General features: G+C 42.1%; 2 protein-coding genes across 3 annotated transcripts; one reads left to right on the top strand and one right to left on the bottom strand.

Annotated features, from left to right (window-relative positions):
- Positions 1 to 513: 513 nt before the first annotated feature.
- Positions 514 to 13,355, top strand: hsd20b2 (hydroxysteroid (20-beta) dehydrogenase 2). Its single transcript, XM_031572517.1, has 11 exons — positions 514 to 775; positions 8,429 to 8,475; positions 8,724 to 8,799; positions 9,072 to 9,182; positions 9,282 to 9,349; positions 9,661 to 9,705; positions 10,876 to 10,910; positions 11,009 to 11,090; positions 11,512 to 11,577; positions 11,733 to 11,882; positions 12,559 to 13,355. Exons 1-11 carry the CDS (start codon positions 559 to 561, stop codon positions 12,694 to 12,696), a joined length of 1,035 nt encoding a protein of 344 aa, XP_031428377.1. The 5' UTR covers positions 514 to 558; the 3' UTR covers positions 12,697 to 13,355.
- Positions 13,356 to 13,564: 209 nt separating this feature from the next.
- slc12a9 (solute carrier family 12 member 9) lies at positions 13,565 to 24,354 on the bottom strand. Of its 2 annotated transcripts, XM_031572515.2 has the most exons (14): positions 23,742 to 24,354; positions 22,834 to 23,047; positions 21,941 to 22,075; positions 21,306 to 21,443; positions 20,876 to 21,184; positions 20,472 to 20,579; positions 20,138 to 20,249; positions 19,875 to 20,032; positions 19,326 to 19,408; positions 17,162 to 17,286; positions 16,719 to 16,911; positions 16,331 to 16,505; positions 15,673 to 15,819; positions 13,565 to 15,373 (listed from the first exon to the last, which is right to left on the bottom strand). In XM_031572515.2, the coding sequence occupies exons 2-14, from the start codon at positions 23,042 to 23,044 to the stop codon at positions 14,496 to 14,498; spliced, it is 2,772 nt and encodes a 923-aa protein (XP_031428375.1). In that variant the 5' UTR covers positions 23,045 to 23,047; positions 23,742 to 24,354; the 3' UTR covers positions 13,565 to 14,495. The 2 variants fall into 2 exon arrangements, with proteins under 2 accessions (XP_031428375.1, XP_042564516.1); XM_042708582.1 differs by having other exon boundaries at positions 22,834 to 24,354.
- Between the last annotated feature and the right edge of the window lie 1,272 nt (positions 24,355 to 25,626).

Here is a 25,626-nt window from a genome sequence, read left to right as displayed (position 1 = left end):
AGGCATCATTTTTGTGGTCACTGTTCTAACAGCTGTAGCTGATATAGCTAAACATTTAAGAACAACTTGTACTCATAGTCATATTGGGATTTCTGATGCATGAGACTTGGTGTGCGCTCTCATTTATGCACGAAGGAACATAATGTGCGCGCGTGCTTGATACATGAGGGACTGTGGCAGAGACCATGGGGAAATAATCCGACTACCATGATTGTAAACTTCCGTCATACACTTCTTGCCAACCTAGAGGCAAATGCGAAAAAAATGCCTTCAAAGGATATCTTGTTTAAAAGGGTAGTACACTCATCTCTAGTCAGTGAACGCGTTATCTGGTCACTTGTGTTATGCGTAAATATCGGACTGCATAACTGAGGGCTGATGGGAAGGTGGCGTTATATAACAAGAGTATGAAGTGATTTGCTGCTCAGGGCCGCCAGGCAACAGCAACCAATGAAAAGAAAATGAGAAAGTTCTGAGGGGGCGGTGTTGGGTACAATTCAGTCACTAAACCCAACCTTCAGTCCTCTGTAGCCTACCTGACCGTGTATTTAACTGCCAATGTCACAAAGGACAGTACAAGACCCTCATATCCTTACAGACATGGATTTAACAGCCAACGTTGGGCTCTCAGTAGAGAGCTTGGTGCTCGTCGTCGGATATATCACGCTCTTGTATTACCTGTTGAACTGGTCGTGGAAATGTTGGTGTGGATTCAAGGTCTACATCCAATCAGAATTTTGGCAAGTTGACTTGAGAGCGTACGGACAGTGGGCTGGTAAGATTATATTGAGTGACTCATTCATCGCTAACACAATTGTGTTGTGTGGTAAGGTAAATATATTGCTGTCACCTTTGCAGTGGAATTTTGAATAACTGAAGAAATTCATGAGTAGGTTACGCACATAACAGACCAGACAGACAAGAAAAAAAGTGAAGTCAAGTCAGCCTTTTGGCCATTATTTTGGCACGTTAGTAATTGCAAGTTGTAAGAGATTGTGAACTATAAGTAAAGACTGTGAACTATACGTAGCACTGTACATTATGGTTTATGCATTTTACACTTACAATAGGCAGTAGGCTTAAGCAGTTTCTGTTGCAGCAACAATTGGGCTGGTGGATGAATGTGAACAAGGGCTTTTAGTGCAGTTGATTTGAACTGTTTGTTAAAAGTCCTTTTCAAGTTGTAAAGTTTGAAGTGTCAGTATGACTTGTGGTAACAACACTGTGATATGGTCTGAGCTTCCAGGTTGTTTAGAGGTCCTGAAGACATTTCCGAAGGAAGCGTACGGTTCATGTACATGCACCAGCACCGATTAGTTCTATAGCTGTAACTTCTGGGTGAAAGTAGTTGGGAGCACAACCTTCAACATTCTTATGGCACTGTCTGGAGTTTTACAGATGCGCGACTACTATGGTAACACATAATGGTGTTATCTCGCAATGCATCAGTTTTCTAAAGGCTCGTAGAGTGAATATGAGTATATGAATATGAGGCGTTTGCGTTTGTGAGGGAAAATACTGTATATCGTGTTACAAATGATCTGTTCCCTCTACAGATCAAAACAATGCTTTGCCTGCTGGATTATATCACATACCCTAACCTTTGCAACAGCTATTTGGACATGCATCATCTTGGCCTGGGCTTTATGACCTCTTAAAAGTTTAAGTGGTCTTTGAATGGAACTTCAACTTCAGTAGAAACTGCATCAGTTGGGAGAACATCGCCTTGACACTTTTGTGGTTAAATGCAAATACTTTAATGTCGGGTTGTGCAAGTTATATGTCCACCGTGAATGTTTGCTACGTTGGTTTTAAACTCACATCCTATGACAAAACATAGTGGACTCCTGTTTTTGGGATGATGTCCTCAATCACTTCTATAGGCTCTGTTAACCCTGTAAAGCCCAAATATAGAAAAACATTGGCAGTTACAGTTATCATACAGTTACAGGCACAGTTATCATACAGTTACAGGCACAGTTATCATACAGTTACAGGTACAGTTATCATACAGTTACAGGTATCATACAGTTACAGTTATCATACAGTTGCAGTTACAGTTATCATACAGTTGCTGCTGTGTTGGTGTATTCATTTGCAATGACAATTCCAAGAGCTTGTCAGAGTTCCAATAACTTGTCAGAGCTTGCCTTCTGACAAAAACTCCTTGAATTACTCCAGTGGTGTGTGGAGGAAAATGGCATCATCAGTGTAATGTATTGGGACTGATATGATACTTTTTCAGCCAGTGATACCCGTCACAAGGTCTGGTCTCAGCCAGTGATACCCGTCACACAGTGCGGTCTGCTTGTTTGTTTGGGGCTTGATGTCCACATAATCACTGAGCAGTGGGTTGTTGGTTTATTTTGTCCACTTCACCGGCCACTTCATTTGCTTCGTCATCACTTGCATCAGTATCATCTGATCTCCAGACCACTCTCCCTCCATTTTAGATGGCATCAATCACAACTTGCACACTGTATAGAAGACCTTTGCTGGTAGCATTCTGAAATGGAGAAAGTATGAAGTATTGTCCTCGTTTAATTATTTAAACACAAATTAATCCTAGTTTTATTTGCAAATTAATCCTAGTTTTATTTGCAAATTAATCCTAATTTTATTTACAAATTACGCTGAAGTCACACAATACTGTCTGGCTAGCCTATTCTACTAATCATACTAAAAGGAACTACATGCAACCCCCATTCTCACATGTCCCTCAACAACGCAATTACCATCCCCCAGAATATTCCAGAACATTCAAAACTAGGGATGCACCGATACCGATACCAGTGTCGGGCCGATACTTCGTTAAAATACTCGTACTCGTTTTTGAATTGCCGATACCAAGCACCGATACCACTCAACAGTATTTCAAAACATCAAACTGGTCGGGCTATGCGGACACAAAATGTGATTTGTTGTCCTACCTTTCCTACCACTCTCTGCCGGACTAGTAAGTAGCTTATTTGCCGTCTTGTTTTGTCTTGTGTTGCATTCGCTTGATGTTTGACTGTGTTAGGAAAGTTTGTCATAGTGTCAAAGTATTTCAGTATACAGGTGTCGGTAGGGAAAACGTATGGCTAAGGAATGTGTATTAAAACTGGATGTCGTCACTTTAATCCGGTCTCTGGTTGGATAAAACTTTTCAACAGAAATGGACAAGGACCTTTGATTTATTCTTTAGGAACCATGCCGATGCCTGACTTTTAATGTTGTGTGACGTTGTTGAAGTTCAAGTTCAACATTAATAGCGATTGAATTACCCTTGTGTCGTGTAATCGCTAGCGGTAAATAAACGTTAATAACTTGAATGACTGATTAAGGATATATGTTACACATCACAAACACACGTAATCGATGGGTTTTGGGGGAAATTAGGTAATTGGTTAGCTTAAATTGCAGTATCTTAGGCGAGCTAATTGACCTGGCTAGCTATAGCGGAATTAACAGTGCTAGCTTTGTGTTTGGTCATATAGCTTCGTAAAAGTTCGGTTAACAAGTCACTTGTGTGTTTAGTTGTATGACTTCCTTGAGGGACCCCACAGGTCATACAAATGTTTTTTGAGCTGTGGTCTCCGAGGGCGACAAAGTATTCCCGGCCAGTTAGATAGGTCCTAAACCAGTTTAGGACCAGACCAGTGAGGCCAACCCAATTTTCAAGTCTATCAATAAGGATATTGTGATCAACAGTATCAAAGGCTGCGCTCAGATCCAGAAGGGCCAAGACAGATAGTTTTTTGGAGTCAGCATTAATCCTGAGATCATTTACAACCTTGACTAATGCCGTTTCTGTGCTATGATTGGAGCGAAAACCAGATTGGAAGGTGTCAAATGCACAGTTAGCATCTAGGAAATTATTTAACTGTTTAAAGACAATTTTTTCCAGGATTTTGCTTAGAAAGGGAAGGTTAGAGATGGGTCTAAAATTGTTTAGAACTGAAGAGTCTAAATTGCTTTTCTTCAGGAGGGGTCTCACCAGGGCAGTTTTAAGTTCTGATGGGAAAATACCTGTAAGCAGGGAACAGTTTATAATGGCTAGAATGTCCTTAGACACAGAGTCAAAGATGGTCTTAAAAAATTTGGTGGGAAGGGGATCAAGAGGGCATGTAGACGGCTTCAGTTGTGACACTACTTTGCTCAGCATTTCTATATCAGCCAGTGCAAAAAAGCTCATACTGTTACAGCATGGTGGAAGGGGATCAGAAAACAAGACATTTGGAATTTCTTGAGCAATATTTTTCCTAATGTTCGTTATCTTATCTCTGAAGAATGCTGCAAATTCCTCACATTTGGAGGTGGAAAAGAGACTATCATCTACTTTAGGTGCAGGATTTATAAGGCTGTCTATTGTTGAAAAGAGGACCCTGGAATTGTTAGAATTTGTAGATATCAAATTAGAGAAATGATCCTTCCTAGCATTTCTTATTGCTTTATTAAAGACTGAAAGTTTATCCTTAAAGATATCAAGGTGGACCTGTAGCTTGGTCTTTCTCCATGTACGCTCAGACCTTCTGCAGGATCTCTTAAGTTTAATAATTTCCTCATTTCTCCATGGAGCTTTTTGTTTGGCTAAAACCTTTTTTTGTTTCAATGGTGCTACAGAGTCAAGTGCTGTCCTTAATTTTGTATTTAGAGTAGTTACTAGATCATTAACACATGATGGCCCCGTATCTGGGTTTTTTGCACTAGTTATGTTCATCATTACTTTGAAATTCTCAGCTGCTGCAGAGTTAAGATAGCGTTTCTTAATAAAACATTCAGCACTATTTCTAACTTTAGGTACCAGTGCTGTAAAGAAAATACAAAAGTGGTCAGAAAGAGCAAGGTCACAGATAGACGATATAACAGTTGTAAGACCCTTTGTAATAACTAGATCAAGGGTGTGGCCACGGTTGTGAGTGGGTTCAGTGATGTGTTGTGTAAAGTCCATGGAATTCAAGAGATTCATAAAATCCCGGGCCTTTGAGTCGTTCCCATTATCAACATGTATGTTAAAATCACCAGTGATAATAATCTTATCGTAGTTTGTGTGTATAATGGAGAGTAGTTCTGAAAAGTCTGTTAGAAAAGTGGGACATTGCTTGGGTGGCCTATACACAGTTACTGTCAGAACAGGAGGCTGGCACTTTAGAACTATGGCATGATATTCAAATGAGGCAAAATCATCGAAGGAGATGCTCCTGCAGCACAGGGCATCCGTGGTTATGGTGGCTATAAGTCCTGCAATACTCTGCAACATTCGTGTACCACATGAACAACTAACCGAGTCAATGTAGACATAGGTTAACAAGTCACTTGTGTGTTTAGTTGTATGACTTCGTAAAAGTTCGGTTAACAAGTCAATTGAGCATTAAGCCACCTGACTATAATGGGTCTATTCATATCAGCATGCTAACGTTAGACTTATTAGCAGCGAGGCTAGCTAGCTACTATATGTTCCAATGGATTGTTGGTCTAAGCGTTAGCTTCAGTTAAGACCTACGTGTACCACATGAACAACTAACCGAGTCAATGTAGACATATAAAAAGTTGTGTAGATAGCTTTATTCACATAAGCCGTATAACTTCACAAAAATAATAATAATTTAAAGAAAACCGATCGTTTGCATGTCAGGCGATCAACACAACTTCTCAACTAAAAAGTAAAGGTCCTTGTCCATTTCTGTTGAAAAGTTGTATCCAACCAGAGACCGGATTAAAGTGACGACATCCGGTTTTAATACACATTCCTTAGCCATACGTTTTCCCTACCGACAACAGGTTTCGCTAAATTTAGCCGCTAGCATCTCATTAGCGATTAGCAATTCCGTTGTGCTGCCTTAACGGCGATTTGGGCTCATTTTAAGATAAATGACGACGACAGGAGTAAGGCACAGTGTAAGATCTGCACTACTACGGTGTCGAGGGGCGGAAAGGAAAGTACTTTGTTTAACACAAGCAATTTGATTAAACATCTGAAGACGCACCATAGTGCTAAGTACACAGAGTTCACTGATGCTAGTGGCGCAAGACTGAAGCAACCAATTTTAACTGATGTCTTGCAAAAGAAAAAAAACGCACACACAGAGAGAGAAAGAGGTAGAGAGAAATAGTGCCACATAGGTTAAGTGATTGTTTGTGTACTTGAGCAGGAGACTCTTTTGATCCTTTTGTAACTGAAATGTGCTTTTGTGCTAATCCAGTAATAGTTCTGTTCACTTTTTGTTAAGCAGACTGTGTTGTTAAATATGCAGCAAATTGAATTGCCTTTATCTGGTTATATTTGTATAAAATAGGGTGATATTGATGGAATGAAACCCAAAAGGACTGTATGCTGGTGTAATGAATAAGTGACAATCGCCACAGGTTTGTCCGGTCAGAACAATAACGGATGCCAATGTTCCAATGAGGTCTGGTTTATTGCACACACACACGAAGTGAAGACATGACGTTGTGGTTGAATACGGAATGATGAACGGTGTAATTAACAATGATCCGTGAATTGAGTTATCAGTGAATGACCGTGGTTTCTATAGAATGACATGAATAACAAATATACAATATTAACAATGATATATACAACAAGCATAACTATATTATACACACGATGAATATAACGGCAATGATCTGAATATGGATATGTTACTTTAACACCGTGCCGCGTAACGGTGAACATTCCATTATCTCCGTTACTATCATTCACGTGGATTAGCAGTAACGGAGTGAAATACACAAGACAGTGAATGATTAATATCCTAAATGACTAAGATATTATCTACACTAATATTAACAGACTAACTCGATAAATCACACATATACTATGTACAAACACTCACATTCACAAAGATGCACGGCAAGACGAACGTGAATGTCCTTGATAAAAGAATTCTCTGTTAACTCCTTGATGAGAATGCTCCTCTCCAGCTTCTATTGACCCACACACTGGCCAGCGGTGGGTCAGGCTTATATAGGGGAGCTGAGGGGGAGCCTTGAAACTGTTGGGTTTGACCAAATGGTCAGTGAAATTTCACTGTGCACGAGCCCCACGGAACTCTGGGATCAAATGATAGGATGACCTTTCATGGACCCCAGGTCCCGTGAGTGGCCGGCACAGTGGGGGTGCACAGCTGGATGCAACTGGTGAAGCAGCCTTTTTAACAATTTGCATTTTGTCTAATGTGATGATATTGTCTGTTGTTTCTGGTTTTTTGTTCAAACCAGAAAGCTCTGTTTATTTTTGGCTTGGGATAGCCTTCTGTTAATTTTGTACTATAGGCTTGACATAATCTGCAGAGGATAAAATAAAATCTGCCTCCAAATGAATTGCACTTTCATGGAGACCAAATCTAAGAAGTATCGGTATCGGTTCTCGGTATCGGCAAGTACACAAATAAAAATACTCTTACTCGTATCGGTTTGTAAAAAAGTGGTATCGGTTCATCCCTATTCAAAACCTGTTTTTGCCTGATGCAACAAGCAGCACATGCTATTTGACTACCAACCCCACCCAGGTGTTGTGGCATTGCAACTCAGACATAACAAGCTTAAAATATAATTTGACTAAGTATCTACATGTTCAAGACAACGTAATAATCACACATTTTCTGAAGGCATTTTACTTACTTGAATCTTGAATCCAGTTGCATTGCGAGGGTAAACAATAGGACCCATTGTTTATACGAATGTGGTCTTGAATTTTTTTTTTTTTTTTTACAGATTTCTTTTTAGGATAGCTAAACGTGATTGTTGTAATTTTGCAACTGTGGGCCTTACAGGGTTAAGCAGCCTTCGGCATGTTGAGCCAATCAGCTTTGTACTATGTTATTCAATCTTGGAGTTTATCTATCATGTTGGCCAAGTGAGACTTGTTTACTCTGAGATAATTGTTTCCTGTTCGTGTGGGAAAGAAAACGAGCAGCGCATCATTATACAGTCAGTGCTCAGACATGTTTTTGTTTTTGTGAGCTCCTATAATAGAGAGCTGTTTCCACTGCCTGAGGTAAATGTGTGGCTAAAAGTTTAGAGCTAATTACCTTTCCTCTGTGCTGAGGACACCGACCTATGGAACCCTTCAGGGGCAAGTGAGTTGACGAAATGGAAAATATTAAGCAGAAGCCGCTAAATCTGATAAATTATTGAACCTGGATTTGCACACATGCAGTAGGTCGGGGAGTGAATCTCTCAAACCTCTGGAATGGCAGGATAAAAGACAGTAGTATGCCTGCAAAGAGCTTGCAAACCAGGAAATGGTATAATGGCACATCCACTGATCACAGGGGCTGGTACTATGGGAGAGGAGGAGGAGGAGAATAGGGTTGATAATTTAGGGTGAAAATTCAGGAACAGTGTTATGAGTCTACTTTCAAGTACAAAATAGTTATTGATGAATTTTAAATCATGCCTCACAACACTGTGATATGTCTTCCATGTTGTTCGATTTTTACAGTTGTTACTGGAGCCACTTCTGGAATTGGTCTAGCCTATGCCCACGAGGTGAGTTATTGATAATAATCCATACAGGCACTAATACTTGACTTGCACATGTGTGCTATTTATATGGTAGTCACTTATTATGGTAGTATTATTGTACAATTGAGAATAGTGGGGAGTAGTAGATCACCAAAACAGCTAGACTACGGTCATAGGAATGAGCTTTACATTTATATTGGCTATCAAATCATTTTTTGGTTTTGCATTGTCAATGTCACATTGCTGATATAGTTGTGTCTGTGCACTTGTAGTTAGCAAGAAGAGGCTTGGACATTGTCCTGATTAGTCGGTCGATGAAGAAGCTTCAGAGTGTAGCAGCAGAAATAGGTGAGTTATTGAGATTTTACTCCCAAAGAGTTTGTTATATAATGACATTTACCCGTATTTCTTATATTTAAGAATTTGAAAAACAAAGTTGATTCTCAAAATTGTGTGTTATTACGTATGTTGTGTTTTTTCTGCTGTTTGTGGCTGGATAAGACAGGCATATGATGAACATGATGAAGACCTTCATACTTCATACCTTCATACAGTCCACATGGAAATTAGAGTGCAGTGGATGAGATTATTTGAGGTAATTTCCTGTGGTTGTGTTTCAGAGAGTCGTTTTGGCCGTCAGACCCGTGTCATTCAGACAGACTTCACAGAAGGTCACCATATCTACCCTGCAATAACAGAGGATCTGAAAGACCTGGAGATCGGCATTCTGGGTAACTTGAGTTATGACAGAAGATGTGTGCCGTCGAACACATTTTGACCAGATGATTGTGCTTTGGTGTCTTTTTTAATTCCTGTTTATGGTCTTGTAGTGAACAATGTCGGCATGAACTACAGTGGAGTGTTGACCAACTTTTTGGACGTCCCTAACTGTGAACAGGTATGGTGAGCTAAAGCTAAGTCCCAGACTTACAATAAAAAACGTATGAGCCCTGTGTTGCACTGTGCTTTGGCATCGTTTGAGGCTTATTCTTTCTAGCTGTCCGGTTAACTCTGTGTTCACACCAACGTAAAGAATTTTAAACTTATCAATGCATAATTACAATCCCTTCTACTGTGCTCCGATTTACTTTGTTTTTGGACTGTATATGAGATCATTAAGGAGCAAGTAGACTTATTAATACAGGAAGTTTGTATGTCGTCCTTTACTTGGACCTTAAAGGTAATCCGTATGCTTTGGCTTCCCTTTAGAGAATAACCAACATGATCAACTGCAACGTCCTCTCCGTCACTCAGGTCTCTGCGCGCATATTACCTCTCCGATTGTCAGTCTGTCTGCATAAGCTGAAGAGAGACTCCACATTAGTGTGACACAGCACAGGTCTGTGAATGTACGTTTTCAGTAGGGGAGAGCGGGGTAAGCTCTCACACTGGTGATTTCTGAACTGAACTGAAAAGTAAAGTAAAACTAGAGCATATTACATTTCATGTGGTAAAACTGACTATGGATATTTACATGTTTTACTTTTCTGTGTTTAGACATGTTAGTAGTGTGTGTTCTGATGCTTAAGATTGAGGAGTTTGGGGCACGTTGTCACGGTGACCCCGGGGCAAGTTGTCACATGTTGTGTTGACTACTCAAAGCCCTGGCAGGTTTCCTCCCCTGAATTGGAAATGCAACTGGTAGGGAACATCACTGGGTCAGCGGACATTTACTTTGGTTTATTGCACAGTGGTGCAGCATTTAAAAATTCCTCCTATGTGGGCAGGGAAAGAAAAGGCCAGTGCAGAAAGGGAAGAGAGTGTCCTAGTTGAGTTTAGGAAAGAAAAGGACAACAAAGAATCACGTTAAATATTGCATTATATTAAACATACAAACGACTCATCATCAGATGAGAACAAGGGTTTCTGCCTTGTCTGTGTGGAACTATTTTCAAACAGCCGGCCAAAGGAGACTTGGGTTCACTGTGTGAGAAGCAACAAATGGACCACGGTGGTAGGCCACTTCACGAGAGGCCAGAATTATGACTGAATAATTCTGGCAGATCAAATGTCTTTTTTTACTGATGCGGCATCCTTTTTTTTATGATTGGTTACTTTTATGTCCACTTAAACCGACAGCATGCAACGCTTTGCCAAAGACTGAGGTCTTTCATTTGATACAACATTTTCACCATTATGATGCATTGTGAGAAAAACTGAAAAGTGTGACAACATTCCCCATTCTCCCCTACACCATTTTTGAAAAAGATCTTTATTTGCAAATACAAATATAACCATGCAGCATTAGGGGCCTCCTTGAGAGTGTCATGGTACGTAGAAAATAAATGTTATTTTCAGTCACTCTTGTCTTTATACATTATAAAACTGTGAGTACAGGGTGTTAGTCATTGATCAAACACTGTCTGAAAATCAATCAGTTATTTGATAAATATAATAACCATTCTCGATTCATTCGCTCCCTAGATGACCAGGATACTTCTGCCATGCATGGTTGAAAGGTTCGAGTCCTAATGATTTTGATAACAGGATTACACTTCCATACATACGAAACATTCCTGTTAAAATTCATATGTATGTCTCTGTGTATGTTTCCCAGGAGGAAAGGACTTGTAATTAACATGTCCTCAGAAGCTGGCTTCCAGCCACAGCCCATGGTGACTTTGTACTCTTGTACTAAGGTGAGAGTGCATAAACTCAGACACACTCATTACACATGTTGTGTTTGCCTGTTGTACTATTCTACTAAGGTGAGAGTACATCAAACTCAGACACACTCATTACACATGTTGTGTTTACCTGTTGCGGTATCCAGTGTACTAAGTCTAATGTCAACAAACATAACTTGTTTACGTTCTTATTTTGTCTTCAAAATAAGTTGGGTCCTTGAAACTCACTAAACATTGATTCCTACCTCGTAAGATGCCTGCCAAGACTGTTATCATACGCTGTTAATGTCCAAATCATAAGGACGAAGACAACAGACATACACACCACCTGATAATGGTTACATAATGGTTACATCTCGATACCCAAACCTAGTGGTCAAATCCAAATCTGTATGTGAGTAGTTTAGTTCATTCTCCTTTCATATCCCTTCAGATTTTTGTGACCTATTTCTCAAGATGTCTAAATGCCGAGTACAGATCAAGCGGGATCACAGTTCAGGTATATACAAGATATAGTGCTTGTTGCTATTGCTTCAATATTTTCCTAAAGGAACAATTCCATAATCACTTGTTTCTAACTCCCTATTCATTTGCTCATGCATGCATTGATTCATTCATGCACTCCTTCTCTCTCTCTCTCTCTCTCTCTCTCAGTGTGTTGCTCCCTTCCTGGTGCACACAAACATGACTCGGCACATTGGTGTGAATCCTCTGGTGAAGAGCGCCCCAGAGTTTGCCCGTGAGGCCCTCAACACAGTTGGCTATTCCACATACACCAGTGGCTGCGTGGCACACGCTCTGCAGGTCAGATGCTCCCACTTCTCTTCAGCACATATCGATAATACTAATTACAGACATAGTAATTAGAAAACATTTATGTTTTATATATTTTTTTACAAACGAGGAGGACATGCCCTGCAGCTAAGCTGCATGTAAGCAGGTCGTTGCCAAAAGGCCTCCATTCATAATGTAAAATAAATGCAACACGGCATCGTCCTTTAATCCTAACACACTTGCCCTATGTGATTGCGATGACTTGAAAGAAGGTCCTAACGGTACGTGGATGAGTGCGTGCCCAAATGAGAGGTCACACGTCTGTGGCTCCTGCCGCTCGGTGGCGGTTTAGCAGACTCTCAATGTGGCAACGCCCACGGAGGAAACGGCAGGTGTCGGCTCCCGCCGCGCCTGTCCTAATTGTGAGCCGTGAATGCCAGGATTGTTCTTTTAACCAATTAGCCACAGGCAGTGACATCACTGAAGCGCTGCCTCAACAGTCAGTGCTTTCCCTACCTCTGCTGACATATTCCCACTCCCACAGCCACACACACACACACACACACACACACACACACACACACACACACACACACACACACTCACACACAAATGCACACATCTCAAGTGGCCCGTGGCATATCCATGCGCAATCTGAGCTCAAACCCCATGACAATGACGTGGTTTTCTTTTCTCTTCCCTTCAGCACATTGCTCTGTCCACCTTCTTTCCGGACTGGGTGCGTCTCTCCTCCTTCTGCGTGGGGCACCTAGAGGACTACGCCGTCGGCGTTCGCCAGCAGCTGAAGGAATCCATGGCTGAGCACCCCTACAAGGAGGACTAAAGACAGAGGAGCACACGTGTGCGCATGGACGTTCATTCAGTGCAACTCTGAACTACAGCAGGCTTTGAAAGTTTGCGCTCGAGTTTGAAGGTGTTGTATGTACAGTGTGTGATTGTCTACGGGCTAAACTGTTGTGTAACACATCAGTCACTACTCCATAGGAAGAACACAGCAAGGGGTTACTGCCGACTTCTGGCCTTACTGTTACATGAATCACTTTGCATAGGACAGTGTTTATTACATTTCTACAAAGTATATATACAGGTAATCAAGTATGGCAACTGTGTGAGAATGTACAGATATATGTTCTTTTAACATATGAAACCTGAGAGGCTGTCTGGCCTTGTGAGACTAATGTATGTACATAAACCAAAGCATAAAACTGACACATGCAGTGTATGAGATTCTCACTGGACTGTATGATTATATTCATGACTGAACTCCAATGCACAATGTAGATTGATGTGATTTAATAGGATATTGAAATATTATATGTAAAATAAGATACATATTTTATCAAACATTTTCTCAGGATAATTTCAGACAAGTGAAGATTAAACTAATATCCCTGTCTTGCTCTGCGAAGTATACAGTTGTTCCTCCAATATAAGTTTCTCACAGTTCTGTCTCAGTTTCAAAATAAATTAAAACAAAGTCACCATTGTACCTTACAAACCACATCATGACCAACTAAAAAAAGATCAAGTATTATATTAACACTTCCTTTGCAGCCTAATGAAACTCAAACAAAAAAAGTATTTTACATTCCATGTAACAAATACATTATATCAAAAGCTTACTTTAAACCTTTTTGCAAAAAAGTATTTGGTCATAGTAACACTGACATAGTAACAATAGTTGTTTCTCTCCCTTTTCATACTTTAGTACCACTCAATCAAAATATATATTTCCATATTCCCTTAGCTTTCCTCTTCCTTGACAGTAGTAGTACGTGGGTCCCTGAAAGCTGATTGTCACTGCCCACCCATTCGTTTTCTATTTCAAGCTCCTCTCTGACATGAACAGAGGAGAGGAGAGGAGAAGGGAGCAAGGAGCAGGTCATTTTAAACAGGTCTTTGGAAGCACATGGTTTTGTGGGATTGAAAATCATTTTCAGTGCTTCAAACACTATGTGGCCCAAACATCCTAGAAAGATCTCAACCTGTCTGGCCCAGACTGGCTCATCTCTGTCTGTGTGTCACGTTTGACAGCAAACACATCAATAGTTTTGTCAATGCATAGAACTGTTTTTAAAGCACACAGATACATTTCGTCATGTCTGCCTGAATGAGTAACGCAACAACAAAACACTAAGAAACACTGACCTGTCATTTAAAGAGACACATTACAGTAGTTCAAAGGCTGTTATCCAGGTCCCGGTTTTGTGAGTGAAAAGATAAGTAGCTTCTACTTATAAATCACAGCGATTAGAATCTTTGTTTTTATATTGTTCAAATACATCGTTGCATGTACACAGGTGAACATAAGTGAAAAAGCAACATGATGTATGAACTGAGGAACTGACCACTAACTGACCATAAAAATATCAAGTACTATCATGACAAGCAAAATGACACCTCTAGTGCCGGAATGAACAAGTTAGTGCAAAGACGTAACGTACTCACTGGCCATTGTAGAACTTTTGCAAACGGCAAGATTAACGTGAATTGCAACTTTGGTAAGATGCCCTTTTGCCAACAGCACACATCATGACAACCACACTCACTGTATACACACACACACACACACACACACACACACACACACACACAAACAAACAGGAAGAATAGGGTAACTTCTCACAGTTCAGTGCATGTAACAGGCGTTACTCCGTGAATCATCAATGTGGGGCCCAGGTCCCGGGAGAGGGTGTCCAGCTGGGCCAGGTACTGCTGGTACTGCCCAGACGCAGGAGGTGGGCGCGGCAGGTAAAGGAAGCGCACCGCCGCCTCTGCGCTGTTCTCTTTCAGCACGCTATTGACCTCAGACAGGAACTCCTGGGAAATGGGCTGGGCCGCCCTGGTCAGGCCATCCAGGTCCCCCAGCTGGCTCGGGCTGCTCCCAGGGCTCCCCGTCCCGCGTAGCCTCACCACCACGTCCCAGGATACGATCTTGATGTTGGCGCGGATGCGCAGCTTGCGGAGCAGCTCACGGAAGCGCGCCTCCTTCTCCATCCAGCCCTGGTCCTCCGACTGGGCCTCGGCGCACAGGAAGATGCGCATGCGCGCACGGCGCCACCCGCTGGCCATGTTGAGCACGCAGGCCATCTGCAGCAGGAAGAGGCTGCAGACGTCGGCAAAGCTGCCGCTGCCGCCGGGGCGCAGCAGGTTCAGGGGCCACACGTCGATGGTGACCCCTGCGCCTTCGCCGCGCAGACCCCGGACATCGGCCGCGTGCAGCTGGTGGAAGTAGCGGCCCAGGCACACGTTCTTGTTCATCTTGATGGCGTCGGAGACGATGCCCACATATTCCTCGGGCGAGAGCGAGCGCGGGCTCACCTCGTCTCGCACCGGGCCGAAGTGCGCCTGCAGGGATGGCAGGTCAACCCCAAAATCGTCGTTTTCGTTGCTGGGGGCGCCATTTGGGTCCGGGCAAAATTTAGGGTCCTGCAGGAAGTAGTCGTCAGGATAGGAGTTGTCATAGAAGCCCATGGCTAAGGTATTGGGTTTCATTCCACCTGGAACAGGTAAGAGAGAAAAATGACATACAGCATGAAATCAGAAAAAGAGTTGCATAACACAGACTATTTTCTAGTTTTCTAGTATTCACCTCCACCTAGGGTTGAGTCTATCTAAGTGAGGAATTATCACACATGCAGTATTTCACTGTGATTCAAACTGTATCCAAAATGGTGTCATAATGACATGGTTTTGCATTACTCTCTATTCTATATCCAAAATGGTGTTCTAATGTCATGGTTTTGCATCGTTATAGCCGTATACCAGACATCTGGTCCAACGGACCAGTCTTGCTCACCCAGTCCGGTAATGCGCAGTAAGTGCTGGGTCCCCTGCCGAACAGAGTGGGACAGGGTGAGATCCACAAAGGCCTTCACCCCCAACTTATCAACCAGACTCAGCCAGAAGTTGTACTGCTGCTGGACAGGGTCTGAGGGCAGGAGGTCTGTGGAGGCAGAGGATGGGAGGAGATGAGAAAAGGAAAAACTGAAAAAAAAAGCAAGTTAACTCTCCATGGAAACTAACTAAGGTAACTTTTGGTATCTGCAGGGAGGCAAGTAGTACCTTACCTTCTGAATAGAACTGTTACCTTCTGAACATTGGGGTCTAGTATTTTAATACTTAACAGGGATCATCATTAGGAATATTTGAATAAAAGCTAAAAAGAAGGTAGCAACTGAGATTACTAAATTACTGTAAAGCCGTGGTGGGTGCTGTTCTGCCTAAGGTTCTTGTTTGTGATCATGAAGGGATTTCAAGGAAATGAGGGAGCAAAACTTCCCATTGTCCATTCCCCGTTGAATCTAGTTACATCACAGATGCTGATTTCCACCTCAGTGCTTGTTCTCATTACCCATACTAATGCAGGCACATTTACAAACAACCTTCTACTACAACATCAAATCTCTACACATCCTTGGGGATGTTGCCGTGGAGACAAATGCCTCCAGCATTACCCAGGTCCCCCAGCTGCACATGGCCCAGCACGTACAGGCCCCCCTTCTTCAGCTGGTTGACGAAGTTGATGAGCTGGCTGGACGAGCGAGGGTTGGCCACCATCAGCAGCACCTGGGGCCGCCAGAACTTCACATGGTCCTTGCGTACGTCCAGCATCAACAGATACTTGCGCACCTGATGAGGGGAAAATAAATGAATGAATGAATAAAAAAGAAACTGATTCAGAAGAACATGTGTGAAGAGCACCAGTAATCCTGAAATTTGACCACAAATAGGCAGAATGTCAAATGAATACTTAAATCATCCGAACCATGCATTGTGTGTGTATGCATGTGTGTGTGTGTGTGTGTGTGTGTGTGTGCTCACTGTGTTGTTTTTGGTGTGTACCTGATGAAAGATCAGTGCTTGGCTGATGTAGCCCCAGCTACTGGTGGGGGAGCGGTAATGCAGGAACAGCAGCAGCAGCAGCAGCATGGCAATACTGGCTGAGGAGTACACTGGGTTGATCACAAACATCATCACCACACAGCTGACTATGCCCAGCAGGCAGCTGTGCCAGGAGAAGAACTGGAACGTGGGCCTGTGGAACAGAGATGAGAAACAGATGACGAGGCTGGCACACAGAAAGGAACACATCCATTAGATTATCAGTACCTATAAAAAAGAAATAAGCTTGAACTTGGATACAAGGGGGAGTGTGAATAGTGCAAGAATGGAGTATCAGACTGATGTCAAATGGGGACAGTACCAACACACATGCACTGCCAGGGTAAAACATAGTAGAAATCATAGCCTGAGCATTAGCCTGGGGTTATGGGTTACATTAGCACCTGAAGTTAGGGGCGGAGGCCCACTCCAGAGCAAGACAGGCCAGGTCCACTGCTGCGTAGGCCAGCAGGTAGAACACAGTCACCAGGCCTGCAATGACGTTCAGCTCAGCAGCAAACACTGTGCACTGCAGTAAATACGAATGTTTAGTGCCCATCAAAATCAACCACAGAAGGAAGTCACACACACTTAGAACTCAGTTGTGATCAAACATCATATTTTACAAGTGACAAAACATTATATGGGGCGAGTCACCACAAAATGAGTCCAGTGTCGCAATATCTTTCTCAGATATAGCGATTTGAAATTAGAGTGTGTCGAAAAATGTTTATTTAACAAAATATCGTTGTTCTAATTTTGCTGTAAAGACATTCCTTAATCTATAATGTATCAGTCACCAAAATATTGTGGGGAGCTAGCATGGAGGAATGCTACTCAGATACAGGAATCTCAGTAAAGGCCTCTAAGAGCCGCATGACCCTAGCTCATTGTGATTCATTTGTGGAGTAGCACTACCTGGTGAATAATGTTCAAAGTAGAAATCTAGTGCTTCACTAGCCAATATCTTGTGTCATATAGGTTCAAAGTTCATAGGGGCACCACAACTGACACATTTCAATATCTCAAGAATGGCTTAAGCTAAAGTTTTGTATACTTATACCCAGCTATATTTTTTGATACAAGTCAAATTTTGTTACATTTTATCCAAAGGAGATGCTGCAACTGACACATTTAAATATCTCAGGAACCGCTTAAGCTAACATTTGGAAATTTGGTGTGCTTATACTTGACGATCTCCTAAAGTTTCATATGGCGTGCTCAACAAAATGGTTACCTATGCCCAATCAAAATTCAGCAGCTCATACATGCTTGCGTGAACGGCAAATCTTAATGGAATTGTGTGGCATATAGAAGCTTTTGACCCAATTTCAAACAAATCATCCTTAAGATGTCACTACAAGTTACACCATGTTTTCCTCTGTTCCTCTGACATGGTTTGGTCCATCTTCAAAAATCATTTTGACTAAATCCATACGGAACATTTACAAAATCATTCAATCTTTTGCTACTTGGGACTACAATGGGGGGGCTATAATGTTTTCTTTGCCTACAAGCAAGCTGAAATAAAAAGGTTGTAAAAAGGTTCCTGTTTGAGAAAAAAAAGAACAACCCACATGAAATATTCCAGAATGTTCCAAATACAATGCACAATATTTGGCTTTGCCATAAAGGCGAAATGTGTGATTTTGATGTATTTTGTGAAAGGGTCAAAATCTAAAAAGGCCCATTTAAAAGATTTGTATTACCTGGATTGGATGAGTCAGCCATTGCAGGTTTAAATTACATGTATATAGTGTTTAATGTTCTGTCTTTTTAATATATTTTTCAATGCTGTTTTTATATCCTAGATTCACTTAATTCCTGCTCATTCTCTCACTATATTGCCTTAGTTCTTTTGCTATGCGCTACACGGTGCATCTAGATGGTTTACAACTCCCGAGAATGTGGAAAACAGGAGGCAGGTATCTTTTGGCAAAGACATTGACGATGGATGCTAAACGAACACAGGGAAGTACCACAGGCACCAAACAGCCTAATATGAAGCGATAAACAGTTTCACACACACACTAATACCAGACACAAAATGGTAGACAAAGCAATGAAGACAAGGCAGCTAGATCTTTCTTTGGACAGCGTAGAGAATGACTTAGAACAGACGCTCATAGAATTTTAGTCCCTGAGTATGTTATGAAGGACTACCACATAAAACAAATGTGGTTGTCTTTTATCTGTATGCAAAGTTTCATGACGACTGAATGACAGGATCAGTTGCTATGCATGAATTCCAATTTACACAAAGAGTTCACGGTTTTCTCCAAACTTAAATTTTATGTTAAGATGATGATACCTTCAACATTTTCGCTAATTTCTCTGGATTGGCTGCATCCCATTTTACAAATGACCCCTTATTTTAAAGAGGAGTAACTGTAGAATTAAAATGAAAAAAAAGAAAAAAAAAACCTGGACTGATGTTGTTGTGTCACGCCTCATATTATTCATAAACACCTTACTGATACCAATCATCTATTCAGATGCATATAAGCACAAACACATCCATCTGACACACATACATGCATGCAAGCACACACATGCAGACATTCATACCTGAACCAGCCCCCAGGTGTACAGCACAGACACCCAGGGGTTTCCTGAGCTGGATGTGATGGTAGCTGGGGCCAGAGGCAAACCTGCAACAGAACACAAACATCAGTCACACCACCACCCAATAAGTATTCCTCACTCAAGAGATAGTAAGAATGGGAATGGTTGCTGTCCCACACTACATATGGGTCCACATTTACATTTACATTTAGTCATTTAGCAGACGCTTTTGTCCAAAGCGACGTACAAGGGAGAGAATATTCAAGCTACGAGCAATAGAACCTGGTGTAACAATAAATAAATACTACTTTACATTAGAAATATAACAAAATGAAATAAAAAAGAAAGAAAGAGTGCAGAAGTGTAACTGCTGTAATTGCAAGTTACGTTCCCACGAGGACCCAGGTTCATTCCCTGTCCCCACTCTCCCCACCTTTCTTCCACCCCCCTTCTGCCAATAAAAAGGCTAGAAAACCCTAAAGAATTCACTTTAAAAATAGTAAGAGATAGTAAGTGTCTCTTTATAGTCGCCATTCATCTCCTCGTACTGACCGAAGAGCTGATCCAAGGCCAGTGCGTGAAGGATGCGTGACGCTCCAATCAGAGAGCACATGGCAGCTGAGAGGGAGGCACAGTACACGCCGACGAGCACAAATGGAGGCCATATGTTAATGCGCTGGAAGAAGCCGTAGTCCCCAATTAACAAAGCTCTGAAACAAGAATGAAGGAGTTATTGCAGTCGGCGTTTCATAATGTAGACCTTAACGTTAATGCTACATCTCAATGTCTACATGTATGCACTCAGGTGAGGTAACCTTTCACACGTTGAGCTGACCAGCAGGAAGAGGATGACATACACGACGAAGGTGTAGAGAACAGCCAGGATCGTGCCTTTCGGAATCGACACGCTTGGGTTCTTCAACTCGCCTACAATGGAGATACAATAAGGGGACCGTTCAAACAACATTAGAAGTGCTATGCTATCGTTTTCATTTACATCTAAGTTTAAAATCTAGATGTGGTGTGTGTGTGTGAGACACAGCAATAAATAGGAGTAGGAATGTTGGCGGCTAGCAAGAGTCTAGTTATCATATAACTTTTGATTATCAAAAAGAGGAAGAAAGAAAAGCTGAAGTAAAAATAACGTACCCGACATGTTAGCACCTGCCATGATTCCTGTGCAGCTGGTGAACATGACGGCAAAAACAGTGGCGAAGGACATCTTCTTGTTTGTACTATAGTCGATTGAGTAGCCCGCTGCAAAGAGGAAGCAAGGAGGGTTTTCACTTTTAGATGTAGATGAAAGTACACGAGAAGCCTCCTTCCCGTTTAATTCACGTGCTTATCTTCTCTCGGTCTCTGCACACAGCCTGTGGCCTCTGGTCTGCACTCCAGAGGTCTCCACTCCATAATATTAAATAAAAAGAGCATTTCACACAAATTGACCATCCTAGCCATTTCAAATTTGGTTTATCAAGAATCCACTTACTTCAATTCCTCTCTACGTCACCCTCACCCCCTCCCCCCCCACACACACACACACACACACTCACCGGCCAGGTTGTTCTGGAGTGTGGTGGTTTTGAAGCCAGTGTAGCTGACATTGTAGCTCAGCGTCTGACTGTGGTTGACTGGGCTGGGGTGACTGATGAGGAAGGTGCGCGGCCCCACCACCAGCGGACTGATGAGGATGGAGATGAGGGCGCCGGTGACCACCAGCAGGATGAGGAGGGCGGCACGCGAGTAGATGTGCGCGCCCACCAGGCACACCAGCAGGCAGAGCAGCAGCGCCGCGGAGGCGTACAGCACCGTGAACCAGTAGCCCTGCGGCAGCACTCGCAGACCACCCACCAGTCCAGAGGCTAAGAGACGCACAGGAAAACAGATACCAGGGTGTGAGACCGCCCTGACTTAGCTGCATGGAACATTCAATTAAGTGACAGTTTGGTGGAGAGGTTGGGTTTGTTTTAGATTATGACTGACCTGGATCCTTGCCAAAAACGGCAAGTACGGCCTCCACCAGTCCGAGCACATAGACCCCGCAGGCACAGACTTTAGCCAAGAAGAACATGAGGCCAATGCTGCCACCAAACTCTGGACCCAGTGACCTGCTGATCATGACTGATATGTCTCAGTTAAGGTGAATCAACAATTATAACAGTTTTCAATCAGTGGCTCTTCTCAGTGGCTACAGGAACAAACAGACAGACCACTGCACAACCAGTGTATGGTGGGGTGTTGACAACTGCGTCCTATTCACACACAGGAGATGGAAAGACTTAAAGGTGCAGTTATCGACCTTGGGGAAAGGTTGTTGATATTTGAGCTTAACATACAAACAAACACCCCATTCCTGCCATGCTCCTAAAGCAGTGGAGCATGTGGCTGGAATAATCTATTGGTTAGTTCCAACCACTTTGTTTGTTTCCCATTTACAGAGCCAGGACTGTGTCCAAACACTGGACGTAAACCGGGTGGACAGCTAGAGAAAAGTAAAAGTATAATCAAGGACTGCACCTTTAACAGTTCTTCAGGAGCATGAAGTACTGCTGGTGAAATGTTGCCGAGGATGGTGGCGACACAATAATGTCATTATCAACAGCTGAAGCAAAGGATACAGTATGCTCCCCCTCCCTCGATCGCTCCATTGGTGGAGATTGCACAGATGGACAGGATTGTCAAGGAGATGATAAAATAGGCCACACCCAGCATCAAGAGGCCTTGTAGGAGACCAGCATGGCCAACAACAAAACCTTCAAAACACAAGAGAATGATTACAGACAGCCATGCAGAATACACTATTAAAACTGACTCTCTTGCCTTTTCAGTATACCATGTAAACTGTTCATGTTAAGCAATCGAGGGATTGTATTCATCTGTACAGAATATCCAACCTTTTCTACAAATAATGATTCACTGCATCAATGCAGATCTCTGTAATCTTTCATTACCAAATCAACTACTTCTACTTTCACGGGTTTAATTTTCAGTTCCTTTACACGTTTCTTCAGAGCCTGTGAAGTCCTGTAAAGAAAGTATTTTTTTTATTCTAGTGTGCACAATTTACCATCTTGAACAACCTTTTGCCAGAATCGTGGACTGCAATTAGGTCTTGTAGTATATTCTTTTGCACAATCAAGTTGTATTTCTATCTCGAAATGTCTTACAAAGACCTTCTTGCTGCTGTAGTCAGGCCACATGACATTGTCATCAGCTTCAAGTTTCTTATTCCAGCTACAGACTCCGGGGAGGTGCATGGGTATCTTGTGAGCGCCACATAATGATCTTGTGAGCACAAGAAGACTTTCGTGTGCTCACAAGAAGAGCATTTTGTGTGCACGAGACAGCTTTCAGTGGGGCGAACAGGTTAACAAGTAGAGGGAACAAGATGTTAAATTGTGTGCACTAGATATAAAAATACTCTCTTCGGGAAATTCAGGGGCTCCGTCCATTTCACCACCAGCCTCCAGGCTCTTGTCTATCCACAGTGCTCACTGTTTTGTTCACTTACCAGTTCTTAGAAAGAGCACAATACTGAACATAGAGAGTATGGTGGGCACCATCACGCCAAAGAAAGTGTTAAGTTTGCGGTTAGGGGCGTTGGGGGCCTTTGCATTGTCATCTTCGAGGGCCCCTCGTGACGAGCGGCGTGGTGTTTTATCTCCATCGCCAACCACACTGTACACCCCATGGCCAAGGAGCGGGGCGTTCTCGCTGGCCATGACCTACAACAAGGAAGTTCACAACAGGTCAACCTCTCCCCAGCTTTACGATTCCTAATCTCTGACTCATAGAGCTAGTATCATCCCACAGATCAAAAACTGGTGTATAACAGCGGTTGTCATTTACACATGGTGTAAGAAATCATAGTATGCAGAGTTTGTGTTCCATATACACTCACACAAATCGTAAATAACAAGGTGCAAATAGCGGAAGCGTTCAGTAGCCTACAGTCACGGAGGCAATTCACAAAGAAACTATTTAAAACTGCATTGAAAATGAATCATGTCTGAGTCCATCTACCCTTGACTAGGCTAGGTCATATACAGTGAAACAAACTGGGCCATTGAGGGCTACAAGAACAGAAACTGGGTGACAAAACCAAGCAACACAAAGTTCCTTCTCATTGCATGCAATCATACTACATGGTACCCTTATTTCAGAAGGCCGCTATACTGCGACATGTCTCCTGTCTCTCCAGAACACCTGAACATCAAATCAGCCTCTGAAATAGCGCATGTCCAAATAACAACATCTGCACGTGAACGAGGCATAACAATGCTCGCTGTTAACTTACATGCAGCGAGTAAATAACTGCAACCCACCCACAAGAACAGAAAAGTTTGACAGTTTCGTAGCCTATACTGCCGTGCTGACTTCAGATGGTCAAAACCCACCCAAAGAGTTAAAACGACCTACCTGTCTCTTGCGTGTGTCGAGCAAAGCAGAGCAGAGCAGAGCAGAAAAGACTGCTTTGAATCGCAAGTTACTTCCGTTCAGTTCAGACACATACACAAGCCAGCAAACAGTGAGGTCTGCAGACTAATAAAGTAAAGGTCGTTTTTATGTGGCCGTTAAAGTTAGATATGGAGGAAGTTGGAAAGGTAGATATAATAAAGCGATCAGATAACCACGTCAGAATAAAAATTCGACCAATAAACGTTTGTCGTGAATATTATTAGCTACAGCCGGGTGTGACATTCCTTCCTCTTTCTGAATAAACAGATAGCTTAAATTGCCACAGGGTGGACAATACACTCTCTTTTCCCCGTGACATCTGCTATGTGTGTATTGGCATAGTTTACTCCTCATGCATCTAGAGCTCTACTTACAACATTAAAAGCTATTTTGCTGTCCCAAGTCACGGGACAGTACAGATTACCCATGTGACTTCAAAAGGGGAGGGGAGTTTAAAACTGATGGCCGGGCAGCATTGTTCCCCAACAGATCGTAGGCAGACTATCAATAACCCCCTGGAAAGGATGAGGCACGTGCACTGCTGCTTACGTAAGGATCCTTATGCTGCGTGAATAATGAGTTTTCTAGAAGTTGTAAAGGTTTATTAGTAGCCCGCTATAAAGCCCAAATACGCGCGAAAGGTGCAATGTCCATGTTTAGGCCTACTGTATGAGTAAATTATACTGTACTGTACTGTATACCGTACTTTTGGTTCAACTCTCGAAACATATTTCAAAGCAACGTAGCTTATGCCTGAATACATCTTTCTCAGAATCACATCAGTTGGGTGGGTAAAAGGAGTTTCGTTGTTCTTATGTTTATTGCAGACTATGTCAATGTCCAATATTTAGGCTTTATAGAGAAATAACTGATGTGTTGATGGTGAAACTTGTAAGTTGGGGTGAGCAACATGATTTGTATTGTGCAAAGAAGCAACAGAGTGAGTCAGATGTATTGACATTCATCCTCAACCTTCCAGTCTTGTTTGCTAGTGTAACACATCAGAGTGTGATCTATAAAGCTCTACCTTGTGTTTGCATTTCTTGCCAATTTCCACTAGACACAAAGTGGTGAGGAGTGCCCAAATCTCGCAGCTTCTGAATGACCAACCAGACTGTGTTCACATTTCAGTTGCTGTTTACTGAACTCTGTAGAAGTCCAGATGTTTTGTTTTATATTAGAGCATCCATTTTAAATGATTCTCATATAAGTTTGAATTATGCACAGAGCTATTAAGGTATTGTGAAATATTATGCACACATTTTTTGTAAGAAATATCTAGCATAAATGGCCACTCTAGATTAATAGTCAATTTGTGAAAATGCACAAAGGCCAGAATACTTTTATGCCTGAAAAATGTTGAAATGCAATGTTTGTAGATGTTCACAGTCTTAAATTCAACCCCACTCTCTGAAAACTTAGTACAATAGAACATATTACACATAACTCTAATATTGTGTTAATAATTTCTCACCAATATGGTTTTGTTTTGAGTACCACGTGACATATAAGAGCAATAAAGATAAGCAAGAAGCCCAAAATATCTGCTGGAGAACTAGTATGTTTGATAAAACTACTGCATTCAGTCATGGACCATGATACACTGTAAAAACTGTATTCCTGGATGGCGATCGGTCAGCATAGCTTTGTTATTAATAACTGTACAAAAAAGTAATATTTATCATTCCTCTGCACTGGTAACATTCCATGCAGGTGCTGAAGTTTGTGCGGTTGAGTATGGGTGAGAGAAGACGTACAGTCCAAAAACATTTGAATTCTCAGTCAATTTGTGTCACCTGTTCATTCTAACTGATGAGACAGAGGTTGTCATTCAGTGTGTATGAGG

This window comes from Clupea harengus, chromosome 8 (genome assembly GCF_900700415.2).
Source record: "Clupea harengus chromosome 8, Ch_v2.0.2, whole genome shotgun sequence".
NCBI lineage: Eukaryota > Metazoa > Chordata > Actinopteri > Clupeiformes > Clupeidae > Clupea > Clupea harengus.
Note: the sequence above shows the minus strand (reverse complement) of the source record. Positions and strands in the feature narration are given on the sequence as shown.

Bases quoted from the DNA above. Each gene is read 5' to 3' on its own strand.
- hsd20b2 (XM_031572517.1), top strand. From the start codon at position 559: ATGTCACAAAGGACAGTACAAGACCCTCATATCCTTACAGACATGGAT. The intron at 9,183-9,281 runs GTAACTTGAGTT...ATGGTCTTGTAG, and splicing joins CCTGGAGATCGGCATTCTGG to TGAACAATGTCGGCATGAAC. The intron at 11,091-11,511 runs GTGAGAGTGCAT...ATATCCCTTCAG, and splicing joins CTTTGTACTCTTGTACTAAG to ATTTTTGTGACCTATTTCTC.
- slc12a9 (XM_042708582.1), bottom strand. From the start codon at position 23,044: ATGGCCAGCGAGAACGCCCCGCTCCTTGGCCATGGGGTGTACAGTGTG. The intron at 21,185-21,305 runs GTCAGTCATAAT...TGCGTCTCTTAG, and splicing joins CGTTTTTGGCAAGGATCCAG to CCTCTGGACTGGTGGGTGGT. The intron at 19,409-19,874 runs GTCAGTACGAGG...GTTCTGTTGCAG, and splicing joins GGCCTTGGATCAGCTCTTCG to GTTTGCCTCTGGCCCCAGCT.